General features: G+C 39.1%; 1 protein-coding gene across 3 annotated transcripts in view; it reads left to right on the top strand.

Moving 5' to 3' along the window:
* Positions 1-10,584, top strand: part of LOC148025835 (kinesin-like protein NACK1) — a 42,466-nt gene extending 31,882 nt beyond the window's left edge. For 2 of the 3 annotated variants that reach the window (XM_087693088.1, XM_087693089.1), the window contains exons 2-16: positions 5,732-5,821; positions 5,916-6,016; positions 6,118-6,231; positions 6,484-6,565; positions 6,655-6,722; positions 6,824-6,889; positions 6,965-7,089; positions 7,186-7,390; positions 7,468-7,605; positions 7,699-7,803; positions 7,940-8,687; positions 8,773-8,864; positions 8,959-9,266; positions 9,355-9,692; positions 9,970-10,584. In XM_087693088.1, the coding sequence (XP_087549214.1) occupies positions 5,732-5,821; positions 5,916-6,016; positions 6,118-6,231; positions 6,484-6,565; positions 6,655-6,722; positions 6,824-6,889; positions 6,965-7,089; positions 7,186-7,390; positions 7,468-7,605; positions 7,699-7,803; positions 7,940-8,687; positions 8,773-8,864; positions 8,959-9,266; positions 9,355-9,688 (2,576 nt within the window). In that variant the 3' untranslated portion in view covers positions 9,689-9,692; positions 9,970-10,584. Of the gene's footprint in view, positions 1-5,731; positions 5,822-5,915; positions 6,017-6,117; positions 6,232-6,365; positions 6,566-6,654; positions 6,723-6,823; positions 6,890-6,964; positions 7,090-7,185; positions 7,391-7,467; positions 7,606-7,698; positions 7,804-7,939; positions 8,688-8,772; positions 8,865-8,958; positions 9,267-9,354; positions 9,693-9,969 lie in introns of those variants that run through there. The other variant, XM_087693090.1, reaches the window with a different exon arrangement.
* The last annotated feature ends 5,818 nt before the right edge of the window (positions 10,585-16,402 follow it).

Here is a 16,402-nt window from a genome sequence, read left to right as displayed (position 1 = left end):
GGTTGAGTCCCTTCATGGAGTTCTATAGATAGCATAATCATATGGTTTGTGTTCGGACAAGAGATTTGCATTTTTTTTTTCAAAGATATCTTGGAATTCCTGATAGTGGCTTGATTGATTGATCCTCACTATATTCTTGAGCTGGTATATGATATATCATGTAGGTTGGTTCCTACCTTGCTATGTGTAGAAAGGCTTTTGCTCCTAGATATACCGACTTTTCTTGATTTTCACGACATGTAATCTTTTGCTTGACTCAATCAATTTTTGGGTTGTGTTTCTTTAGCCAAGGCATCCCAAGGATGATTGGATTTGTGAGGTTGGATATGACATTAAAGCATACACGAGATTTGTGATCACTAAGAGTTACCATGAGTGGTTGGTTCTCCTTGGTAATATCTCCAGATGCTAGAGGTCTTCCATCCATGACTTCAGTTGTTGCGAGATTGGTCTTTTGGAGTACTAGAATTTGGTATCTATTCATAGAGCCATCATCAATGAAACATGTGGAGGTCCAGTAGTTGACCAGGGCTTTGAGGTAAAGGACCTTTCTCGGCATGATCTTCTGGACTGTGACAAGGAAAGTTTCCATGGGTGTGGTTGGGATTAAGAGACCCTTTCTTATATCAAGGTCAGGTTGTATGGTCTCATTTACAATCGGACATCCTTGTTTTTCTACTCAAGGATAGTTGTAGCAACTCTTGGGATTTTTGCCCTCTTATTTGGGTAATTTAAGGTGATGTGTCTAGGGTTTCAACTTTCCACAATATAGACATAGATGATTCTCTCTTTGTCTTTGGTTTTCTTGTGGGGTCAAGGGTTGGAATTTGGTATTATCTCTTTGCATCTGTTCGGGCTTGGTTTCTTCTCTAATTGGGTCTTTGATTGGTGCTGGGTTCCATTGGCGAGGCCTTAATTTTTCTCGCTTTTCTTGCTTTCTCTTAAACAATCTATTATCACATTGGATAGCTTGCATGATATAATCATTGAGTGTTTTAGCCTCAGGCATAGTAAGCATGAGGTCCTCGGACATCCTTGTTTTTCTACTCAAGGATAGTTGTAGCAACTCTTGGGATTTTTGCCCTCTTATTTGGGTAATTTAGGGTGATGTGTCTAGGGTTTCAACTTTCCGCAATATAGGCATAGATGATTCTCTCTTTGTCTTTGCTTTTCTTGTGGGGTCAAGGGTTGGAATTTGGTATCATCTATTTGGTATTATCTCTTTGCATTTGTTCGGGCTTGGTTTCTTCTCTAATTGGGTCTTTGATTGGTGCTGGGTTCCATTGGCGAGGCCTTAATTTTTTCTCGCTTTTCTTGCTTTCTCTCAAACAATCTATTATCACATTGGATAGCTTGCATGATATAATCATTGAGTGTTTTAGCCTCAGGCATAGTAAGCATGAGGTCCTTGATGTCATCTCGAAGATCCCATCTGAATTGGGTGATAAAATACTCCTCATGCCAAGTGAGATCACATATTAATTGCCTAAATTCAGATGCATAAGTAGAGACAAGGCGGTTACCTTATCATAGCTTTCGAAGTTTTGTTTCTGCTACTCGACTAGTGTTTGCATCTCCAAATGTGGAAATGAGCTTGTAGAGAAATGCCTCATAGTTATGAAGTATTGGCATATTCTTTTCCAAGATTGGGGCAAACCATGATAAATCTTAAACACAAAGCAAAGTCCCAATGAATCCCACCTTGGAAGCATCATTTGGATACCTATCCAGTTGCATACAAATATAGAGCTTTACTTGCTATAGGAATCCCTTGAACTTTGAATGGTCCCCATTAAACTTCTCTAGTAGATTGATCTTGGATTCTCTTGTTGGGGGTTGATAAACATGTGGAATCATTAGATCACTTTCTCTGTTGTTCAGCAATGGATTTGGTCTTGCATCTCTTGAAGTGTAAGGCCTAGATACATAGGGTGTTCTATTTGAAGTTGCACTTGTCGTTAATTCAAGTCTTAAAGTTGTTGTTGGAGGTTTTGAAGGGAGGCCATGATTCTTTCAAGGGTCACCTCTATGGTGCTCAGTAGGGCTAGAAAGTAGTCTTGTCAAATTGTTATGGGAGCACTAGATTGTACTCGAGAGACTAGACTAGATGTAAGATTTGTTATAAGAATTCTGATTACAAGATAATCTCACATAGGGACACAAGGTACAATGATAACTTAACAAGATATGGAAAATCCCACAACTTGGGACCGTACGTATAGACAACAGGACTCGATAGGATATGAAGGATCCCACAACTTGGAACCATAGGTATGGATAGAAGATATCGGAATTACAAGATCTCCCTCGACGGGGATGAACAAGATACAAGACAATACTAAATAAGATCTCATACTATGAGACTACAAGGTGATGAGACAACAAGAGTGTAATGGAAGACAAGATAAGACTAGATAACATGACTAGACAATAACTAAAATTAGAACTTGAAGTTGCTTGGAGATCTCGGCTCCTTGATATCATAACTAGACAAGAACTAGAATTGGAACTCGAAGTTACTTGGAGGTCTTGGCTCCTTGAGCTCCCAAGACTAGACTAGCATTGGTAAAACTGAGGAGCTCTACGGCGAGCCCCTCCATTTATAGGTATTGGGGGGCGGCTAAAGATCTTTTAGAATATTCCATGATGACATCATTGATGATGCATGCAATGACATGACATCTTTTAGAAGGTTCTATGATGATATGGCAAGGATGGGTTCGCATGGTTGACTTGAGGATGTCTTGTTAAGGGTGCATGCACATGGGGTGTGGATTTATATAGCATGAGTAAGAATTAATCTGTACACTTGATCATGGCATGTCTATGACACAATCTTGGAAGGATTGATAGGTTCTCCGAATCCTCAAAGAGAGGAGTTTTGAAAAATAAACTCTTATTAAAATTTATCTTGGGCTAGATGCCAAGGGGAAGAGTAATCCGAGAGGATTATTAGAAGCTATTGCTACTTACACTAAGTTTAGCCTCGATATTATCATTCTAGGAAAAGGATTGTCCTGGAAGGAAATTCATTAAGATTAGTTGTGTGTAAGTTGTTTGTGGTTGTAAATTACATTTTGATTTTTCTTAAATTATTAGGATAAGAGATGGATAATTGGATGTAAGCTGAACTCTGAGGTAATGTTCCGATAGACATAGAAAATTGACTGAGGCAGTGTTTTTTGATGACGCTAGACCTCCCCAAGGTTAGCGTGAATAAAACCTACTCTAGGGGGTTTTTGTTTTTGCGTCAGTGAGTATGGATCAACCACAACGTGAAAGGTCTTGCCGTAGACAATCCTCACAAATTCCTTAGACTCTTACAAATTGTCGATTACCCGTCGAGCCTAAATAGTATTCTGGAAGTTCCGGTATTAGTCTAGGGACTGAACTTGGTAGGAATAATACCTTCGGACTGATATTATGTCCAATCAGGACAAGAAGCATTGTAAAAAGATATTTTCTTAAAGAAACTATTTGAGAAAGAATTGCTTTACATTGTTTTTGTGTTGTGAAATAAAGATGTCTAACGAATTTGTGTCGGCGGATAATCAAAGAAGCTGTTTTTATATGTCAAACCTAAAGTGGTAGGTAAGTAGGTAATTAAATATATTCTATTGAGGGAAGTGGGTGGACCGACGAGTCTAGACCTACGATTGGGTAGTCTCAGTCAATCGAGAGCTTTTCTCAAAAAGAAAAATTAGGTTAGTAAATAGGCAAACGAATGGCTACTAGATATTAGGAAAAACTTAACTTGTATCATTTTAGGGGACCAGAATGGAATTTTGCCTTACGGGCAGAGGGGTTGACTCCCCTTCGTCTCCCATTCTCTTTAAACCAAGTGCAATGCAAGTCTGCTTTAGTTCGAGTGATCTTGTGAGAAGCGGGAACTCGAAATACCGACGCTAGCTGACCGATAGGTAACTTGACCAATATTAGGAACCCAAAACTCACATCGATCCTCGGGGGAATGGCCAAAAGCTTTCACTGCAAGGTAGACTCAAGCGAGCCTAGATAGCAAACTCCGAGGTATTCCACATAGTGTTGGATAACGTTGTCTAGGATACCTCTTAATGGACTACTAAGAACGTGCCAACCAAGAAGTAAGTAGCTTGGGCGAGCATGTCACAAAGACCTCCAGATACAAGTGCTATTTCTTGGAGCAATGAGAAGCAATCTATAAAGGCCCTTTCATCTACAAAGATTGAGTAGCGAGTGGCTACCACATGTGAGTCCATTTGGCTTCGGCAGTTGTTGAAGGAGCTTTTGTTATTCATAGATAGGAGCTACTACACTTCTCTACACTTGAGAGTTGCATAGCCTTGGCACGGAATCTTGTTTTCCATACTAGGATGAAGCACATAGAGATTCAATATCACTACATTCGTGAGAAGCTCTTGGAAGGGACCATTGATGTGGAGCTCTACTACACTTTCGTGCAACAATGAGAGTTGCACAACCTTAGCATGGAATCTCATTTTCCAAAGATTTAGTATCACAACATTCATGAGAAGCTATTGGAAGGGACCATTGATGTGGAGTATTGCAAGACAAAGGATAATGTGGCGGACTTGTTTACCAAATTACTTCCTCGAGCCGTTCTTAGTCAGCATTCCAGTTCCCTTAGCCTTATGCTGTGTCTAGGATTTGAGAGGGGTTGTTAAGAGATATGGTCATCTCCAGGAGGGGCCTAGGCATGTATAGGGCAGTCTATGCAGTCGCATTTTGCCTTGAAGCAGATTGGGCATCAGTTCAGGCAATCACCATCAGTTTGGGCATATGATTTCAAGCTAGACACGCAGGCTGGACTAGGTCAACAGGATGTCTGTGCTATGTCTCAAGCAGTAGATTGCAGCATTTTTCTTATTATTTTATTAGTTGCTGCAGTCTGTCATTTTCAGCATGTAGGTGGCCAGTTAAAGCCAACCTGATGTATTTTGTGTGTTTTTGTCAGCCTATCTATGGCTGGCCTTCCTGGGGATCATCATATCCCTTTAGTTTCTTGAAGGTAAGAGAAAGCTCCGGCTGGTGATACTCCAACAGCCGGTTGTATATATCTGCCTTCAGTATTCAGCATTCGTACTCTGCAGTCTATTTAGCGTTCTACTGTGTGTGTGTGTGTTCACTTCTTTCTTTTAGTCTGGTCATATGCTTCCGCATTTGCTGCACTATAACAAATTCCCAAGGTGATATGCCTTGGTGTGGACATAGATATATTATTATAACAATAACCAGGTAATTTTGTTTTGCAAGGGAAATAATGATTCCCGGCTTCAGCTCGGAATTGTGATGATTTCAATTTAGCTACATGAGAGTGCAACAACTCTTAAGTGGCACGTGCTATTAGTTCCCAAAGAAGACATCTTTTGCTCATTTTCTGCCCATCGGTATCTCATCAATATGTTATAAAATGTATATGTCTGTTATCATTAGTATCTGTGCTTTATTCTGATGGAAACCTATGCAGTTCCCGATTTCAACTGGGACCTGTGATCTAGCTATATGCGAGTACAACCACCCTAGATGACACATGATATGCGAGTACAACAACCCTAGATGACGCATGCTTTCAGCTTAATTAGCAACAATGTTCTTTTGCCAAAGAAGACATCTTCCGTCTCATAAATATGCGTCAATAAATTGTAAACACAGATATCTGATCAATATATTCTAAGTGGAGATCGGTTATCATCAGTTTCTCTCCTTTATTCTCTATGTTTCATCTTCACAGATAGGGTCTTTGGATCAGAAACGTCAACAGAAGAAGTCTATGAGGAAGGTGCCAAGGATGTCGCTCTCTCTGCTTTGACAGGAAAAAACGGTGAGCGGCCTCAAGCGTTACTGATTTGTGTGATTTCTTCTCAGTTTGCTGTGCTTCTCGTAATGACCGCTCTTCCAACGCTTTCGTGTTCCAGCAACGATATTTGCCTATGGGCAAACCTGCAGTGGGAAAACGTACACCATGCATGGCATTACCGAGAGTGCCGCAGAAGATATTTTCAATTATATCAAGCAGGTGCAATGCGTTGATATAATTGTACTTGTGCTATTATTTAATTGTACTTATGCTATTATTTTACTTTGCTTGTCAACTTAGCTCTTTAGTGCCCCTTGCAGCGTGACGATCGTGTTTTTCTATTGAAATTCTCCGCTTTAGAAATCTATAATGAAGTGGCAAACGACCTTCTTAATCCAGAGAGCGGTTCTCTTCGGCTGATGGATGATCCTGAGGTTAGTGCTCCAAAGCAGCATTCATTTCTTAGCTGGTAATGCAAACAGTCTGCTGATGTGATTTGGGCCTTATCTCTGTGACCGAAGCTTGTCATTTCTGTGCAGTGACCCTCTTTAACCATTTTTTCTAATAGGATGCTGATGCTGGCCTGGCATTTTATTTCCTATTAAGACTGGTGTTGCGTGATGTGAGGTAATTTTGTGGATGACAAACATTGTCTAAGCTCTTTGACTCTTGCTATGGTTGGACAGAGAGGAACTATCATTGAAAGGTTGGTAGAAGAAACTGTGCGAGATAAAGATCATCTCCAAAATCTTCTGGGTATATGTGAAGGTGAGCAAGGGAATTTGTAATATATCAAAGAAGTTTGCTGTGAATTGACTTCAGCTCATTCAATTGTTGTAAACATCCCGTCTCTGCAGCACATAGACAAGTTGGAGAGACGGCTCTAAATGATATCAGCTCCAGGTCTCATCAGATTATCAGACTGGTAGACTTTAGTCTAGCATTAGTTTCAGTCAAACATGAACTCTAATCATCACAAGACACAAATCTTGGTACTTCTATTCATTTGAGTATCTCCTTGTGCAGACAATTGAGAGCTCTCCACGGACCACTATAGATGAGAGACCAGTGAAGTCCTTGATTGCTGTTTTGGTGAGTATTTCCATTACTTAACATGTGTTAAGCTTTTTGATAGGCTTATAGAGGAGAGTTAAAACTTCTGTACAGAATTTTGTTGACCTTGCAGGAAGTGAACGAGCATCTCTAACGCAATCAGAAGGAACTAGACTCAAAGAGGGTTGTTATATTAATCGCAGTCTCTTGACTTTAAGCACAGTTATTAGGAAGCTCAGGTGATTTTCACTGCTTGCTTCTAAATTATATGCTCCCCATGAGCAATCACAAAGGAACAAATATCTGTTTACTTACATTATTATGAGTAAATGCAGTGAGGCAAACAAAGCTAAGCCAGGACATGTCCCATATCGAGAATCAAAGTTGACACGCATTCTGCAAAATTCTTTGGGTGGAAATGCTCGTACTGCAATAATATGCACAATGAGCTCATCTAACCGACATGTGGAGCAAACAAGAAACACATTGTTCTTTGCTTCCTGTGCAAAGGAAGTGACAAATAGAGCTCAAGTGAACATGGTAAGTTGTTTAAACTTCATCCACATCTGATATTGCATCAAATTAAGCTGCTAAAATAACCCTCCACCATCTTCTAGGTGGTATCCGACAAGGATCTTATCAAGCAGTTGAAAAGGGAGGTTTCTTTGCTTGAAGCCAAACTACGGCTGTCTACATACTCAATGCGGAGCTCTTCTGATGCATTGTTACTGGAGAAAGATATGCAGATCCAAAAGGTACTTTACAAATTAGTTATATCGCACAAGTTTTCAATCTCGTTGTGAGCTGTGTGAACTTGAAAGATACTGAATACGGCTTCTTTCAAGCAGATGCAAGATGAAATGCGTAAAGCATTACAGCAGCGGGATATTGCTCAATCCCAATTGGATGAAGTCCTCAAGCAAATGGAGGCATCTGAGCAAGCCAGGGCTCTCGTAAGCTTTAGCTATTCAAACTTAGATTTAACTGTGAAGCTTTACAGAGCTATTCAAACCAAGATTTGACCATTCTTTAAAACTACACTGTCCTCATAGGTTAAGTGCACCTCACATATTTTCTTTGTTGCTGCAGACAATATCCGTTGTTGATACCCCACCATTGAGCACAAGTGATGATCACCTCTACCATAGTCATTCTAGTGACGAATCGTTTGGAAACGTCAAAGATCTATCCTGTCAGGTTGAGGTTAAACGCATGAATGAGAGTAGACATTCACAAAACCATAAAATCCAGCCATCTGACAGCAGGCAACCCACCACAGCTTCTGCTGTCCTGCTTCAAGAAATCCACAAGCTAGAGCACCTGCAGAGTGAGCTTGCTCAAGATGCAAACCGGGCACTGGAGGCTGTCCAAAAGGAAGTTGAATGTCTTCGCTTGGCTCAAGCTGGTATGAATCAAGAAGCTGCCAAGAGTGTGGCTAAGCTGCAGGCAGAAATCCATGAGATCTACGAGTCCCGTGTGACTGGCCCTGATTATCCAATCACCAAGGATCTCATCGTTGAAGAGAACAAGAAAAGCATCTCTTTAAAAGATGAGATTCAGAGAATTATGTTGAAAGAGAAGGAGAAGTTTGCCGGTGATTATGATGCCAGCCAGGTTGATCTAGAGAAAATGCTCGTCAATATGCACATGTCAGTCGAGGAACTTGGATTGTCCACCCATGCAAACAGTACCCCTCTTAAATCAGAAAATGGGGAGTACCTGAGGGTTCGAAATGATCCAGCTGGCATCTATAGTGGGCGAAACTCTGTAGATGGAAATCAGCTGGCCATCACTAAGTTGAATTTTGCATTTGATGACAACACTCCGCCACAAGCAGGTCTCTCTTACTGCATAGAATGGATTTTTTCAACTCACCTTGCTAAGATGATTTTTCTGAAATATTTTAGTGGAACCTATTGCAGAGGAAAACATCAGGAGCGTACATGCATATGTGACAGACTTGAAGGAGAGGGTTGCCAAGCTTCAGTATCAAAAACAGTTGCTAGTATACAGGGTAACTTGCTCAACGTATTGCCAGTAGGAGATGCTTGTGCTCTTGTGGTGTGGGTTGTTATGTTAATCCATGTTTTCTTCTGATCATATGTCAGGTCCTAGAACTGGAGAGAACTGGAAACTCAGAGGAAGAAACTAATCAAATGACTCTAACTGCATCGCCTGAAAGATGGAAAACAGACTTTCTGCAGAAACAGAAGCAAATTTTGGAACTGTGGGATGCATGCCATGTGTCTATCATTCACAGGTCGCAGTTCTACATTCTGTTCAGAGGGGAACCAGCAGATGCAATCTACATTGAGGTGGAACTTCGAAGGCTAACGTGGCTAAGGGATAACCACTTGAGAGGAGGCCCCAAGCCAGTAGGGCTTGGGCTTGAACAAGCATCAAGCCCCACATCCAGGTAATCATCCTCGGTAAAAAGAGAGTGGCAGGAATCTCCTGTATCCACAGCTTTCAGGAGCTCCTAATGATTGGGCATCTTTCTGCAGCATGCGGGCTTTAAGGCGCGAGAGAGAATCGCTTGTGAAATACTTGAAAACCAGATTGACAGCTGCTGAGCGGGATCAGATATACGAGCAATGGGGCATATCTTTGGACACAAAACAACGTAAAGTGAAGCTGGCATACCAGATCTGGACAAATCCCCGGGATGAGGAGCATGTCAAGATGAGTGCAGAGCTTGTTGCAAAGCTTGTGGGGTTGTGGAACAGCAGAGCTGGTGGTGCCTCAAAGGAGATGTTCCAGCTTAGCTTTTCTCCTCCAAGCAGTGAGAAGACCTGGTTTGGTTCCATTTATAACCTGTTCAGCTTTAGAAGTGCTTAAAAAGGTAATGGTCTCACTTCTAGATAAATGCCTGTTTGGAAGTATGAAGATGTTTATACTACTACCCTTGCACTCCTGTGCCCCTCCCCCCCTCGTTTACTCAGTTGTGCCACTCCCCATAATCCTTCTTAGCGTAACAGATCCACAACTAATTCAGAGCGAAAAATCAGGACATAAAATCTGTTCTCAAACACTGCTGTAGCTGCACGTGAACCATTTCATTTTGACTAGAAGGCTGTAGTGGTAACGTTGTGAAACCTTAACATAATCTTTACTTGCAGGAGGAAACACTAGCAGGCGAAGCAACAAGCAAAGCAAGCGCACAGAGATCTGCACATTACCAACCAAAAGCATAAATGGAAATTTTTGCTCGCAAGCTTCCATCCAACCGAGCTTTAGCAAAAAAACAATGACTCGAGCATCTATATTAATATCGTCCCTCCTTGGCAGCCTTCTTGTACCCATAGCACTTGTATAGTTTGGTGACCATCAGTTCAAAGGAGAATCATCCTTTGAAAACACATCACAAGTCACAGCAATATCTGAGAAACTTTCAAATGCTGAGGTAGGGCCGTCAATGTCGCTACCTTCCCTTCCATTCAATGTTTGGCTTGCGTCCTCTGTGAATCTTTGTGAAACAAATTTTGCTGAAGTAACGAGAAGCCATATCCATAGATAGCAGGACAGTCGGTACAGAATAATAGCATGCAAGGTTGCGAAAGCCAGTCTTACATTACTCACCCTCCGAGACTCGGTAACTGTACGATTGACCACAAGTTATGGGATGCTATTCATCATGAGAGGCTTGGGGTGGTGTCATTGGTTGAGATTTCATATGTATAATCAGACACATAAAATATAATGTAATGCAATGCCTTTTTTTAAACGCGACTAGAGAGAGAGAGAGAGAGAGAGAGAGAGAGAGAGAGAGAGTTATGCTTTGCCATTTGTTTCTTACTATGAACTAAAATGCAAGCTACTGTTACAATAATCTTTTTGGTTCAGTATTGCTTTTCATTCTTTGCTGTAATTGTTGGGGAAATCCCCATATTTTGTGGTTTAACTCCTCCCTCCTCCTCCCTCTTATAGAAGTAATTTGTCTTCTCCGATATAATGTTAAAAATGTTCACTTAAGCTTCTACCTACCTGATTGCTCCAGGAATTTCTCCCAAATGCCACCCACATTAGCAAGGTGTTCTCATTTTGGCCTAAAAATTTGAATGGAAAAAAGAAAGTAGTCATTTAGTCTTTTCAATCTCTGAAGGTGTTTAGCCATGCCTAGGCAATTTTCATGCTCTGACTTCCCTTTCATGGATGGATTAAAAGTTACCTCAACGTGAGTTTTGTATTGGCTTCAAATGCATGCTGGAGAATCTGAGTATCAATTGCATGATTAATAACAAAATACCCAACAATTCCAAGCACAATTGTAGGGGAGATTGTATATTCTCTTTTTTCTTTTCGTAATGGACTCTCTTTCTCTCTCTCAAATTTGTTACTCCCATACACACGCCAGCATCTCTTTTGCCAAATTTGTTACTCGTATAGCCAATTTAACATGCGTGGCCAAGAAAGTGATCCATTTTTTATCCTTCTATAAATACAAGGCTTGTCAAATTGCAAGCCTCTGCGACAAAGCTACCTCATATTGAAGCTGCATTGTTACATCGCATGCTATTGCCAATGATATTGTACAATGGCATGCATAGTTATAGAATTGAAGTTGCATTGTTACATCGCATGCTATTGCCAATGATCTTGTACAATGGCATGTATAGTTATAGAAGGTGGATGAGGGATATGCTGTTATAAGGACCACTTATAATGTTGCTTAGAAGCAACAATAACTTCCTAATATTGTTAGAGGGGAAGATAAATATTGATATTTGAATTGACAGTCCTTGTATTCAAGTGATCTTAGTGTTGGCTAAGTCTACCTTTTAGTTTTGTTTATTCATCGCTCACTTATATGAATGGGGAACAAGGTCTATATTAGGTTATTGCAAAGTTTTGGGTGACAAAATTCACATGCATCAATATCATCAAATCAAGTCAATGTTATGCAAAGCTCATCAATCTTTAGTAAAGTTGTAAGGTTCTTTGAATATATTTCAAATAGCCTTTGCAAGACTAGGAAAATAAAGTGCTTAACTTAGAAGAATAAAGAAACAAGCAGAGAGAGGAGGTGCATGCATAATTGAAAGTAGCTTTGGAGTACATTGTTAATTCAAAATTTTTGAACTTAACTATATACGATGAATGTAGGATAAAACATGACGAGCAATGTGCTTGAGCCTAAAGAAGACATCAATGAAGTAGTAAAATAAACAATACTTGAGAAGAACTCAAGAACGTGAAATGCTTAAGACAACGATGTGTAGAAACATCAACTAACCTCAAGGGCATGCAAGAAGATAGTCAATATCAAGCAATTAACATTGTCAAGTAGAATCTTCCTCACATTCTCTACCACCCTTGAAGGATGTGCAATGGCTCCTCTAAAAATTTCAATTTTTATAACTAACTAGTGTTTTTCATTAACAACAATTATTTCATCACTAAGGCTTGCATATCAATCAATTTTGCATAGTATTGGTCTTATGTATAATTAATGCAAAAGTCAAATCTTTATCATGATCAATTTTTCACTTTTTAATACCTTCCATTGTCTTTTGTAAGGTTGAAAGCCTCATTGTATGGCACTTATATATTTATTCAAAAATAAGAGAAAAATGAAAAATAAAGAAATATGCATCTATGGTACTATCCTCAAGTTAGGTATGTTTGGTAGCCTTGGTAAGTTGGCTCCATCTTTAACACCGTAGTACTTCTTTCAATTTACCACACTTACTTAGGGCTCATCAAGGGCAAGTTTATATCTAGGGAGCTTGGTTAAACTTGTATCCTTGAATCGCTTGCACTTTCTCTCTATAATTCTCGTTCACCTTGATGACATCACATCAACAAGGAAAGCAAGGTGGAAAGTCTCTTAAGAAAAGAAACCAACTTCTCCAACTACTACAAGTAATTGTGAGCACTAGAGACCTCAAAAGCACTTAGCTTGTATACAATGCTTCGACCAACCTACTTAGAGTGTCTCCCCATAATCTTCTCCACGTAACCTTTTCCTCAACATCAACAATTCTTGCCATCGCCCATTGAGATCCCTTACTTCATTAACTACATGACTATGAAGAATTGATGGAGCCATCTTCTAACTAAGTACCCAAGTACACACAATCACTTGTAATATTCACATAACAACCTATGCATGGTTTGGGTCCTCAATTATGGACAACACTCTAGGCCTCTTTAGAGTTTGATCCATCTTCCAAACTGACATATCCTATGCATGAAAGAAAAGACTAGTACTTTCCCTATGGTGAGAACACATGAGAGATTTCTCATTGCAAGTACACAAGGCTTCAAGACCTTTGCACCATACCTTTGAATTTTTCTTCTTCCACAACCTTAGGAGGCTTGAATATTTCTAATTTTGTTTAATAGAGCTTGCTATTTTACACTTAAGAGGCTTAAGGAGTTTAGAAAGTTCCCAATCATGGGTTCAAATACTTAGATTTTGGAATGATATAGCTCCTTATGAAGGAAGGTTGTGGCGTGTAGCTGGTTCATGGCATCATCTCACAATTCAACCTTTCAAGCAACATAAAGCAATCTCCCTTGGGTTTAGGTATGATGCATTGAATGGAAAGAGAATGTTTCCATCAAACTACTAATTTTGCTAAATTCACTTGCTTTTTCTTAAGACTAGTTAGTAGTTTTATTTCAAAAGAATTTAATAAGTAATATGAGAAAAAAAGGTATCAAATGTTGGTTGGACTTGTGGAAACTATTCAATGCAAATTGATTTCACATGGTTTTAATTGTCAGACAATTAGGCTTCAATGACAATGCGAAATGATGGCTATAACATGTTTTTATTAGACTCAAAGAAGATAAGCCAAAACTTCTTATAGAGTGGCTCCTAAATTTAGGTTGCAAAAGTTAGAAATACAAAAAGTTTAACTAAATGGATTTAGACTAAAGATGGTTGAAATCTAGCCTAGATGGATTCCAAAATCTCTTCTATAATAGTGCAAGTTTGAATGGGAATATGCTAGAACTAATTGTGATTTGGGTGCAAAATCCCACTCCTTTCAACAAGGTGAATTTTATACTTTTGAAAGTTGCTCTTAAGAAGTTGCTCTTAAGAGGTTGCCTGCCAAAGATAGAGTATGAACATGGTCATTTGTTTCTTTTGTTTGCCCTTTTTGGCACTTAGTGGCAAAGCTTGTCTTCCATTTATTTTGGGATTGTAAGAGATCTACACCAATGTGATAGAAATGGTAGAAATGATTGTCAATGGTGACACTTCATAATTACCTTACTTGGAAATAAGCCTTGCTAGGGTACAAGAGAAGAACGAGTCATGTCTAAATGGCATGTTACCAACGGCTTGACTCTTATTAGTATTTGGCAAGCTAATAAACAAGTGGTACTTATATCACTAATGTGGGTTCATGTCCTCAAATAAGAAGTTTTAAAAGTTTATTAATTGGATCCTTAAGGTTTTAAAGTCCTTTTGAGAAAAGGGAAGTAATACGTTCTTATGTTATAAGTTATCCTTCCATGTGGGGTCGTCTAAAAAATTTTAATGCACAAGATAGCCCTTACAAAAACAAAGTGCAAACTATTAAAGTACGCTTGCATACATCTCTTAATGCTAGATTATTCTATCAAGGTTAATGAATGAACCTGGATGTCCAATATGCATTTATGGCCATGAATGATGAAATGAATCAACTTAGAAAAATAAATACATATGCTAACATATAACAAAACCATCAACTCACCTTCAAAACAAATAAAAGTAATAGCATTGTAAAATAATTCTATAAATGTGAATTCTAAATAATCCCAATAGTACTACAAACTAGAAATACCAAAATGATAATTGAGATTTGAATGAATGTCCAGCACAGCTTCACAATCAAATCTTCCACACATATACCATAAGCTATAAAGCCACAATACAATTAATTATATTGAAACTGTTTTAATGCTCTCATAAGCTAACTAAATGGACATGCTTAAACCAAACATTTTGATTCTTATTTGATAGAAGCAAAGCATAACTTCATTGGAATACTTGATGCTTAACCTTGATGGATGATGGATTCAAAGGCTCTTATGCTCTGCCCTATGAGAAATATTCAATTCACATTGCATCATTTTAAACTCTACCTGAGTGGAAAGGTTGATCTCATATTAGGATACATCCCCCCCCGGGGAGGTCAGTCCTAAATATATGTATGTATCGCGTGGGTTCAATATCAAGGATTTTTAAAATACTATTTTTATATATTTTTAAACATATAGAAGGGTCCCATATAAATGGGTTACTTATTACAGATTGAATAGAAAAGGGATATGTTTTATTAAGGAGAAGTTCAGAGATAAAGATATTTATAAATAGGCCTTGAATGCACGTGATATAGAGGGTATACATATAGTGAATTCCTCGAGGATACATAATGACAAATCTATGTTAAAGTCCTTATAATAGAATGAAACTTTATGTCCTTAAAATTTGAAGCTATTAAAATATACAATTCTATAAAGAGACACATATGGATGGTATAATACTATCCTACTTGATAGTGAAATGGAAAAATCTCTAATGTGTTCTTACCTTATTTCCCTTGAGTTGTTGAGACAATTTTCTTCATCTCTATAGGACCCAACCACAAATAGACATGGATAGCAATCACGAGGGAGGAGGGTTCCTGGTGGTCTTAGGCCCTCCTCCACCACCCCTTTCCCAAGCCAACACAATGCAAGAGGGGGACCACCATAGTGTTTGAAAAGACCTTATCATGTTGTGCTAGTCACAATGGGCATTGTCCCAACTCCATTATTCAATCTCCTAGTATCCATTTTGAGTGTTTTTTGACACACAATGGGGCTTTTGGGGTTCTTAATAACTAAACAATTCTAGTACCAAAATCTCAATTTTGGGTGGAGAATGCAAAGGGCCACTCACGTTGTGTTGGTCCTCTTGGGTACCTTCCCAATTTCTTCATCTCTTTTGCAAATGATTTTGAGCATTTTTTGACCCCAAATAGGAACTTGGACTGCTCCATATGCAATCAAACCATTAGTTTTGCCCCATTCTCCACTCAAAATTTAGATTTTAGTATTATCAATTGATTGATGTATTTGGAACAGTCCAAAGCCTCATTCAATGTTTAAAAATACTCAAAATGGCACCATGAGATAAATAATGAAGGAGTTGGGAACACCCATGGTGACTAGCATAGCACGATAAGCCCTTTCCAAAACTATGGTAGAGTCCCCCTCTTGCATTGCGATGGGCCTAGTGCCCCCCCCCCCCCCCCCCCCCCCCCCCACCCTATGCGCATCGTACTGTTCTAAGGCTAGCATAATGTGAAAAGGGGGACTCAAAATAGTGTTTGGAAAGGCCTTATCGCACTATGTTGGTCTCAATGGCTACTTTCCCAACTTCTCTGAAATTTGATCTACTAGTATCTACTTTTAGTTTTTTTGACATGACGGTGCTTTTGGGGCATTCTGGATATGATACATTTTTGAAACATAAGAAAGCAATATTGCATTATGGCTTACTCTCTATGAATGTCCGTTTTATCTTCTTTCTTTAATACTAATTAGTTGATAGCATCAAAATCTAAATTT

The sequence above is a fragment of the Lygodium microphyllum genome, chromosome 14 (genome assembly GCF_053477565.2).
Source record: "Lygodium microphyllum isolate KBCC chromosome 14, Lygodium_microphyllum_v1.1.10, whole genome shotgun sequence".
In the NCBI taxonomy this organism is placed as follows: domain Eukaryota; kingdom Viridiplantae; phylum Streptophyta; class Polypodiopsida; order Schizaeales; family Lygodiaceae; genus Lygodium; species Lygodium microphyllum.
Note: the sequence above shows the minus strand (reverse complement) of the source record. Positions and strands in the feature narration are given on the sequence as shown.